Raw genomic sequence first — 10,900 nt, forward strand, 5'->3', positions numbered from 1 at the left:
TAGCGTCTCAAACAGAGGTTAATAACCAGCACATAACATACCATATTAGACCTTCTTATTGCCAGTGTTAACTGCATGGCCTTATTTGGTTAATAGGGCATAGTTTGTCAGGAGGATACACTATCAGTGTGCTCAGAGAGAGAAATTTATACATAACTGCCTTCAGTTAGGTAAAACTGGACCCAACAGATGGAATGCTTCAACAGAGGAATGGTCTGCATCACCAGCCTACAGTGTTGTAGAGTTTACCCTGGTGGTTTTATTTCTGGACCCTGGTGTTATGTCAGTTTAACGATGAAATACCACACTAAGTATTCAATTATTTAAATTACAGTTAAATATATGTAGCTGTTTTGACTGATTAATATTATGTTTTAATGTGAAATTGCATATACTGTAAACTACATTTTATTACTGTAACACAATTTTTAAAGAAATAAAAAAAAACATGTCAATGAAATGTAATTGGTTTTTGTATACTGTTATTAAAATATTATACATAACATTAAAGCTAATATAAAAGTTGAAATTGATATAATTAATATAAAAATTGGACAGAAAGCACAGAGCAATGAAATTTCCATGCTTGAAAATTCTCTGTTATATTCTCAGACATATGCTGGAATAGTGGTCCTCAAATGGGGTCTAGGCTCCATGAGTTTTCTTACTGAGTTTTTATATCTATTAGTTGGAAATCATGGTGGTAGTGTTGCCAGATCACAGCTCTGGGGTCTCTGGTATAATCTTCTGCCCTGGTCTTTGTGGAGTTTTACATGTCCACATGGGCTTCTTCCCACCACCAGAACCATGACTACATGTGTATTTAATACATCAAATTTCACCTAGGTGTGTTGTGTGTGTGATGTGTGTACATGGCAGTGGTGTACAGTACTTAAATATTTTCTGAGAGTTTTTGTACTTTACTTGAGTTTTTATATTTCTGTCAACTTTTACTTTTACCTCACTACTTTTTTGAAACAAATTCTATATTTTTACTCCGATACATTTCTGTTCGGCATTTTCGTTACTTACTACAAAAAAAAACTGCATCCAAATTTGCGGTACAGGAAGCTTGTGGTTAATGATGACTTTGTCCACATGAAAACGCAAAACACCCTGTTAAGTGCTGTCGGGAGCATGCCTAGCCAATCAGAAGCCCTGTTAAGTGCTGTCGGGAGCATGCCTAGCCAATCAGAAGCCCTGTTAAGTGCTGTCGGGAGCATGCCTAGCCAATCAGAAGCCCTGTTAAGTGCTGTCGGGAGCATGCCTAGCCAATCAGAAGCCCTGTTAAGTGCTGTCGGAAGTATGCCTAGCCAATCAAAAGCCTATACAAAACTTTATTACCGGTTCCGGTAGTTTAACAACAATGGCGCGTCGCGTGAAAGCGATGCCCTTGGCATGCGAAAATGTGATTGTAGAATGTAGAAGTCTGACCGGGTCTCGTCCAAAACCTCCATCGCTGGGTGTGTTGTCGGAGTTTTGTGTGCAGCAGCAGTGAGCTCCGTATTACATTCCGGCCCTCTGTTCATGAACATAATGTGTGAGTAACTGCGCGTGTATGTGCACGCATGGAAAAAGTCCAGTAAGAAACGTTAACAGACTCAGTAGTTTACGTAAGTCTGCTATTGCACAAAAATATCTTCATAAACAAAGCTGATGTCAAATCAAGGAGACCGGCACACAGACAATGACGTCAGTTCATCAAAATCTCCGTTTCCCCTGTCCACACTACACCACTGAAAACTGAGAGTTTCGGAAAATCTTCACTTTGGAAGGAGTTCTCCAAAAGCTCCGTTTTCAACGACCTCAAACTGCATTAGCATGTGGACGAAAGGCCAAAACACAGAGAAAAATCTCCCTTCTTAAAAATGGAAAAAAACAAAAAAAACGAGTGGACATGGCCTTAGTTACAAGTGCACATGTATGGAAACACTGATACTGTACACTTCATTACAGTACAGTTCACTAAGTTCTAAAGGCCTCTTCTTTCTTTCATGCAAGTCTTATTTTTTTGGTGGTGCACTTATTGAGAAGTTTAAGAAAGAAAGCAATACAGAATAAAATTCATATTTCTCCAAATTTTTAGTCTTGGTTTTTTTTTTATTAATTTACTTCTACTTTTACTTTCCATACTTGAATACATTCATGAAAATACTACTTTTGATACTTAAGTACAGTTTATTTCAGATACTTTAAGACTTTTATTCAAGTAGAATTATAATGGTTGACTTTAACTTTTACTTGAGTCATTTTCTAACAAAATACCTGTACTTTTACTCAAGTATGGCTTTTGGGTACTTTATTCAACACTGGTACATGGTGCCGTAGATGGATTGGCATCCTGCCTAGTGTTCCTGGGATAGGCTCTGGATCCACTGTCAGAAATGTTGCACAATGAGATTGCAATGCTGTACAATAAGTAAGTTTGAGTAAAAACTTTTATAGACCCTCAGTGTTTGATGGTTTATTTAGGAAATAACACTGGAAAATGTTTTCATTTGGCATTGGCTAGTATTTTTAGGTTTGGTTTTGAACTGATGTTGGCTTGCTTTTGACAGAATTGGCAACCCAGGGACTAACAAATTCCAAGTGTTCACTGAACACAAAATTGAAACACAGAATTAGCAGGTGTGTGAACAGTTATCATTCTCAGTTGACAGCTTATGATTGTATCACCTGAGATGGTGTAAATACCAGGTCTGAACAGGACCATTATTTAACAAGATTTGCAGTGGAACACCTATAACATCAAAAATAGCATCACAGCCTCTCACAGAGAACATAAAGAGAAATATAGTTTTTATATGTTATTATTTTAAAGTGTTTGTCAGTGCAGCACTAAACTTGGCCTGCAAACTACAGACTCCTTGTTCGACCTCGAAAACCTTTCGAATTCTGTCTCCTGCCTTTAAGTAGATATTGCTCATAAGTTCACATCTAAAACCAGTTGGATATTTAAACCTTATTAGCTCTAATTAGGCAGACAGACCTCAGATCAGCAGATAACAGTAGTGTCTATACAGTGCTTACCTGGATGTCCACATTGTAAATGCAGTGTTACAAGTTAGAAGATAAAATACTATCTTGTCATCTACTGGTGAAAAGGTGTCATATCAAATACTGGATTATACTGTGCCAGACAATTTCTCATGAAGTACACACATACAGGGTACAACACATCAAGGATTCATTCTGTTCCTCTGAAGACTAAATCAACAGAATTGTGGTCCATATGATCAGCTTTTGATTCAACAGGTAATCGAAGCCACAGCTATGACAACAGAAATCTAGACCTAAAATTCCTAGTGTTTTCTAAAAGAGAAAAACAGTCTTTTTTTTCCACATGGCATCACTGTCCCATCAAAGGTTCATCAACATCCGTGCTTTGAGATGCTTGATTTTGAGGGAATAGTATTCCTCCTGTAATTGTAACACGCGTTCTTGGCGGCGAAGAACAGATATCTCTAGTGTCTTTTTTTCTGCAGAAGGTGATAGTGGGCATAGAGGACTGGCCGGAGCATTGTCTTCACTATTATTATTTGTGTGATTTAGTGGCACCTCAATGTTTATAAAAGGTGTTACTGCAGTTGGAACATATTTCACCTCCATTTGTTCCTCCTCCCCTTCTTGACAGCTTGTACTGTCTTCGTCAAGCCTAGAGAAAGACAACATGGAAATTGTGTGATAGTTTAATGACATTTTGACTGTAACCATATAGGTTTAAAGGTCCTACATGTTGGCATGAATGAGGATTATTGTATTTTTAATACAAGAAAAGGTTTACTATATTTGCTGAAAATGCAAAGCATATTAGAAATCTAATTATTTCAGGGTAAACCAGTGAACTGTTGGCACTGGATATCAGGTGAGAGCACTGTGTGAGTGAAAGGGGTAATCAGAGTAGTGGGTTAACAGAGATAACAATATTGAGATTTAGTTTGTTTTTTTAGTTAGTTTAGTGATTTAAAATTCACCATTTTACAGTGAGAAGGACTGTTTACAAATGAAGAGCCTTCAAGAGTGGGAATCCCAGCAAGTCAGTCCAAAGTCAGACCAATTAACTAATTAGAGCTACATCATGTGACCCAATTTCAACTCCATTGAGATTCTGTGATAAACCTTTACTTCAAGTTATTGTTGCTAAAGGTGGTTTGCTATATTACTTATTAATTCTATTACTTATTAATCATATTATTTATAAGGACTACTTATTTTTTCACCACCAGGTTTCTGAATGTTGGTTTTTGTTTAGAAATAGATATTGAAATCTGTTGTTATCTGGAGTTATTTGTTTCTCTTTCTTTACCAGGGGCCAAAGAAAATAGCCTGTATTCAGCTTTGAATTTCTTTATATAATGTTGATGGATTGAATTGAATTTTTGTCTTTGTAGGTAAATCAAGTAAGTTAACATTTATAGAAGTCTGATTATTGGGGTTAAATGTTATTGTAGCAGTTTTACTGATCTCGTTTTTCTATCAAATAAGCTTGTGTTGTCCATTTTATCTCTGTGCCTGTGTTTTTGTGGAGGGGTGTAAATTATTTGCCCAGCTGGCAAAGAAAGGTTACCTGTCTCTAAACTCTATGTCCTTTTTCTGTAGCTTGAGGATTTCCAGCACTAGTTTGGTCACTGGATTGGCATGTTCTGCAACAAAAAAGTACACATATATCCACAGACATTCAAATCAAAAGGAGACATCTACTCAATATTGTCATGAAAGTTTAAAAATTCAGAAATCAGTTTTAAATTGGAACCGCTGCTAAACACGAACTCAAACACTCTAAGGACCTGAGGGTGGAGCGGCTTTCATGTTGTGCTGAGTGTGCTATTCCAAATCTTTAGCAGTGAGAGACCTATTTTTGGCCGGACTGACTGGTTAATTTGTAACTGTGCCTCAGTTTTCAATCTGGGTTAATGCTCACTAGATAACCAGCTGAAATTCACACTCTTTAGCATAACATTATAAGCTATATAAACCAGCAATTACAAGCAAGTAACTTTCAAAACCTAGAAGTTAAGCTGAATCGCAGTTGGCATCCCTCCACTATTTGCTCTATACACAGGGTATAACAACGACACTGTATATCCTATATAGTGCCTACATTCCCACAGTAAATCACTATTAATATAAATAATAGAAAATGTGCTTATTAAAACTAGGAAACTGTTTATGTTTTAACCTTATCTGATGAGTTTTGCACTTTTACCTTCATGTTTAGTGAAGCAATATTAAATACGTTTGTGTTATGGTTGTATGCTGGCATTTTTGCAGGCAAGTAATTCTGTCCCTCTCACTTTTTCACGTTACAAATGGCATGATTTGTGCCTGTGACTGACAATCACAAATCTCTGCGAAGAAAAAGCAGGGTTTTTTTTGATGGATAGCATTGTTCAAGGCATTATTTATTTTGGACTGACTGAAAGGTGAAAAAATTACAATTAAGCTGTGTGGGAGCAAATCAGAAGAAATACATTGCAGTTGTTTGTGGTAGTTTTATGAAAAGGTAGAGACTTTCATATGTTATTTTATGGAAGTGAATTAGCTAAATTAGCATAATAGACTTAACATAAGACATAAAGAAGCGAGTGCAGGCAGGTTGGAAAGTGTCGGGAGTTCTGTGTGATAGAAAAATTTCAGCGAGAATCAAGGGGAAGGTGTACAAAACAGTGGTGAGACCGGTCATGCTGTATGGTTTAGAGACAGTATCACTGAGACAGAGACAGGAGTCAGAGCTGGAGGCAGCAGAGCTGAAGATGTTGAGGTTCTCTTTGGGAGTGACAAGGTTGGACAGGATTAGGAACGAGTACATCAGAGGGACAACTCATGTTGGACGTTTGGGGGACAAAGTTAGAGAGGCCAGATTAAGATGGTTTGGACATGTCCAGAGGAGGGAGAGTGAGTATATTGGTAGGAGAATGTTGGACATGGAGCTGCCAGGCAGAAGGAAAAGAGGAAGGTCAAAGAGGAGGTATATGAATGTAATAAATGAGAATATGAAGCTAGTGGGTGTAAGTGTTGAGGATGCAGAAGATAGGGATAGGCAGAGAGAGATGATTCACTGTGGCGATCCTTGAAGGGAAAAGCCGAAAGAAGAAGAAGAAGCATAATGGACTTAACAAGATGTAAAATTTTATTACGTTCTGGTATAAAAAATTATATTATCTAGGGTTGGATTCGGCACCAAGCAATAATGAATGCACTGACAAAAACTAGCTTACCTCCACTGAAACAAAGCTCCTTTATTAGCCTGGTTGGTGAGTGACATGCACTGAAAACACTCATACATGGCATCCCATGTCCCTTGTTTTATAAATCAGATGTTATTCTATTCACTAGTCCAGCTGGCATTCTCTCACACAAACACACAAACAAACCAATAATACTTAAAGAGTACGCAGTACCTTATAATTTTTTTTAAATATTTATTTTTGAAAAATAAAACCCACAGTGAAGCACGGTGGTGGCAGCTTCATGCTATAGAGCTTCTTCTCTTCAGCTGGGACAGGGGATCTAGTCAAGATAGAGGAAATCATGGATAGCTCCAAATACCAATCTATTTTGGCACAAAACCTGCAGGCCTATGATAGATAGCTAAAGATGAAGAAAATGTTCACATTCCACAAATTTGAGTCAACAAAGGAATGGCTTCAGAAAAAGAGGATCAACATTTCGGACCAGTCAGTGCCTAGATCTAAATCCTAACAAACACCTGTAAAAATAAATGAAGGGGGCTGTGCACAGAAGACCACAACTTGACAGTCCTGGAGGAATTTTCAAGGAAGATTTGTATCACAAACAATATTTACATTAATAATGTATTAGCTAGGTGTACACACATATTGTCTCAATTGAACAGTTGATGGTAAGATGCACCAAAATAGACTTCAAGTTAAAACTAAAAGGCTAAAGACTAAAATATATATATATCTGAATGCATGTATGTTCTGGTTGGTTCCTGATCAGTGGTACTGTTCAGCCCCCTGTAATTTCAACAGTGGCCATTCAGTTGTTGATACAAATACACACACATACTACTTTCATACCTGTAGGTGACTTTTGGTTTACCATAGCCTCTCTGGCTTTGGCTTGCTCTATAAACCAGTGTCTCTCACACTCCTTTCCTGTACGGGGTACATCAGGGTGGGCAGTGGAGATTTCCTCTGCAATTTCATCCCATGCCCATCTCCGGTTGGTTGCGGTCTCACGGCAAGAATGCCTGCCAGTCAGTAGACCTTCTCTTCTGGCTTTCACTAGCTGCACCAACAGCAGCTTCTGCTCTGTAGACCAGTTAGGCTTTCTGGGCCTCATCAGTGTTTCCTGTGATAAAGATAGGTAGATTATCAATGTGTAGTACATGCATAGAAACTAAACTAAATCAGTTAAATAACCAAAATACTGATTATAAATATTATTATAAATAATATAAATTGTGGTTATGATTACCCTCAACTGCATATGAGAGCCATAATTCAATTTGATTTATTCCTAATAAGTAGAGCTTTGATCTTCTATGTAATAGATCAGCAAGGGTATCCTAAAAGAAAAGCATTTCTCTGGATTTGTCCTGAAGATTATGAAGTTTTAAGAATAATTTGAGTCAATGGTGTGCACCCTTCCATATAAAACTTGTCTGTCATCCTGGAAGGTGTAGACCTATTGGGTCTGGAGTGACCAAATTCAGAACAAAGCCTCTATGTTTGACCATTGGAGGAATTCAATATGAAATAATCTCCTTTAACCCTCTTGAGCTTTCCAAGGAAACCTGATCCTAGAATACACCTGGTTGTAGTTCTCAATGCTCTTTGGCCTCTGGGACTCTTCTTTACTGGGGCCCTGCATCTATGGAGTCTTCCATCTCGCATCCTACCTCTCCTGCATCCTTTGTGGCTAGGTCTCAAGGGACTCTTGCAGCAATTGAAGAGGTAGGTGTTCCTTGAATAATCCATTAGACTTGATAATTTTGCCCCTTGAATGTTATGACTGGGAAGAAGTATTTCACAAACAATGCACTACCCAGCTGCCCCCTCACTGGCCCTATGGTGAGGTCAATTACACAGCCACCTCACCACAACTAGAAGTCATTTATATTCCCTCTCTGTTCCAGAAACTTATATCCAAATCCTGAAGAACTACTTGAAAGTCTCATTTTTGTTAGGCTTGATAAATTTGAATTCCAAGTGTCCTAAGAAATCTCAGTGTATCAGCCATCAACACCTGGCCCCAGCCCAAGACCCTGAATCAGGTACAGAGATTTCTTTGCTCTGCAAATCTTTACCGGAAGTAAAGATTCATAACTAAAATTTATAACCAAGCTTATGTACATGCATAAAGTGACGGTTAGGGATATTATTACCTAAATCAAATAAAACCAACCCCCCAAAGAAAAAGTCAAAAAGGTCGACAAATACTGCTTGAGTCTGGTAAGTGCATTCCAGCATTGTGTGTGTGTGTGTGCTGCTCATGTGCGTTTGAGCCATGATGCATTCCGACAATACAATGGTTAATGTGTTAAATGATTTTTTTTTACTGTTGTAACCTTTAAAAACATAGCTCAGTCACCAGAAGCTGCACACACTTCACAGATTTAGCATTAATTTACCACCACAAAATATTAATATGTTTGTAACAGCAAGGGAGTGGCCAAGCTGCAGAGATACAGCTGGTTTAATTAAACAGTCATTTATATTGGTAAGCTGTGATTTATAACTGGTTATATAGATTTGACCCAAATTCTCAGGTCATTTCTAATCATTTCTTAATCCATGTGAGATTTGCCATGCTGAATCAATCTTCCAATAAGTAACTGGACCTTTACTCATCAGTTAATATGGCAAAAGATGTCCTCCAATCATACTTTAGCAGGTATTTCACAATGCTAATTTACATCTGGAACTGATGACTGCTTGAGTGGATCTCCTGAAATTTGAAAGCCATATACACAACCTGATTCTGATGTCAAAACAGAATTTGGAGAATGCTCAAAGAAAGCTCAGATCAGGGGCAGATCAATTTTTCCTCAAGAATGTAATTTGAAGTTAATGTTGAAAATTAGTATGGTGCATCAATGGGTTTCTGTAAATGCATTTTTGATAATGACCTAATTGCTTAAAAACAAGGAAACCACCAGCCAATCAGTTTTCAGCAGGCATTTGACAACGTAAATTGGCCACTGGGGGGTGCTATTCATTTATGCACAGCAAAACAAGCCTCTCTCTTGGAAAATTAGTCCTACAGTAAAACTTTTCAATTTAATGTGTTTGCTCCCATTCTAGCTCCACTTTAGCTTCAGCCACTTAAATTTGTGAACATTTGTATAATATGAAGAATTCCTCTGATTTTTTCAGAGATATTTATCTTCAATTTTGTATATTCAATCTCAGAGAGTGTAAACCTCAAATTTAACTTTTGTAAACAACGTGGCTGCCACACATCAATAAATCCTAAAGATGCAAAGCTGGATTATTCAAATTGCTGTAATCCATGATTGGTGATCAAATGCTGCATCAAAATGCTAATTAGTAACTGGATTTCCTAAATAGCTAGAGATCCAGGGTTTCTTTCACCAAGTACTAAGATAGCTCCAAAACTGGTTGCCTCTGCAAAGATGAGAGCTTTCCTGAGCTCTTTCAATAACCAACTCAGAGATTGAGCCCAAATCTACTGTTCCACAGTAAATCAGCTCAGAAATGCTTGTAGGAACACATAAACTAACCTGGCCTCCACAATCCTTTGATTTGAACCCCTTCGAAACAGCTATTCTAAGCTGGCCAAAGCCAGTTTCAGTGGACAAACAAAAGAATAGGAAGAACAAGAGATCCTTTACAAGCGTACAAGTTATCAAAGGGACAAGCTTACTGCTGTTATTATGTTAAGTGGATGCTTCAACAAATATTCATTCTGTGGTGGCAAAACAACAATTAAACCAGGTGTTTTACTGAATGCATTATGTAAAAAAAAAAACATTTCATTCATTAATATAATATTTTGTAAATTACCATTTTACAGCATCCTTGTATATTTAATCTAAAAAAGCACTTAAATTCGTAATTGACAAAATACCAATGCAAAATCCTGCACATAATATGCTACAGGCATTCTTCTTATTATTATTCTTATTATCAATAATAATCATAATAATAATAATAATAATAATAATAATAATATCAATAATAATCATAATAATAATACCCATCGCCATTGTTGTTGTTACTATTATTATTATTATTGATGATAATAATAATAATAACAATAATAATAATTATAATACTCATCTCCATTGATGTTGTTATTATTATTATCAATAATAATAATAATAATAATAATAATAATAATAATAATAATAATAATAATAATAATAACACCCATCGCCATTGTTGTTGTTGTTGTTGTTATTATTATTTTATTTAACCCAGGTTTTAGTAGCTGGCAGCAAAGCATTGATCAATCAAAAATTAATTCCTTAAACGTTAAAAGTTATTTTTTTCCCCAAAAAATATATTGCAGTAAATTTGACTGTTATCAACAAGCTCAAGCAACCTCCAGCAGTTTCTTGGCTAGGATTAACAGTTATAACAACGTGTTCAAACGGGTTAGGATTAACTCCTAGCAAGCTAAAATCAATACTAGCAAGCTAGCATTAAAGTAGTATGACTTGTATCGCTGTACTACATGGTGGTAAATGCAAACGTGTTAAAAATATCCACTTACCCCGTATCTATATTAGAACGACTTAATTCCGATGACAGAATGAAATGTAAGGAAATTGAATTTTTCAGGATGCCTATTTTTTGCCAACGGGAACAGACAGGAAGTGAAGCTTTACTTTATTTTTTGGCACTTGTAGTCTGCTGTAAGTTTCTGTTAGGTAATGAATAAGTGTAGTGCCGTGACATACAGACTC

The 10,900-nt window shown here is 36.7% G+C and overlaps 1 protein-coding gene across 5 annotated transcripts; it reads right to left on the reverse strand.

Annotated features, from left to right (window-relative positions):
* Positions 1–2,437: 2,437 nt before the first annotated feature.
* si:dkey-6e2.2 (uncharacterized) lies at positions 2,438–10,855 on the reverse strand. Of its 5 annotated transcripts, none has more exons than XR_009206093.1 (5): positions 10,708–10,855; positions 7,044–7,317; positions 6,447–6,510; positions 4,568–4,643; positions 2,438–3,655 (listed from the first exon to the last, which is right to left on the reverse strand). XR_009206093.1 is itself a non-coding variant. In XM_058403391.1 (4 exons), the coding sequence occupies exons 2-4, from the start codon at positions 7,306–7,308 to the stop codon at positions 3,361–3,363; spliced, it is 636 nt and encodes a 211-aa protein (XP_058259374.1). In that variant the 5' UTR covers positions 7,309–7,317; positions 10,708–10,855; the 3' UTR covers positions 2,438–3,360. The 5 variants fall into 5 exon arrangements, 1 of the variants encoding a protein (XP_058259374.1); XR_009206091.1 differs by having other exon boundaries at positions 4,568–5,348; positions 6,219–6,510; XR_009206092.1 differs by having other exon boundaries at positions 5,207–6,510.
* Positions 10,856–10,900: the final 45 nt, after the last annotated feature.

The sequence above is a fragment of the Hemibagrus wyckioides genome, linkage group LG11 (assembly GCF_019097595.1).
Source record: "Hemibagrus wyckioides isolate EC202008001 linkage group LG11, SWU_Hwy_1.0, whole genome shotgun sequence".
Lineage (NCBI taxonomy): Eukaryota > Metazoa > Chordata > Actinopteri > Siluriformes > Bagridae > Hemibagrus > Hemibagrus wyckioides.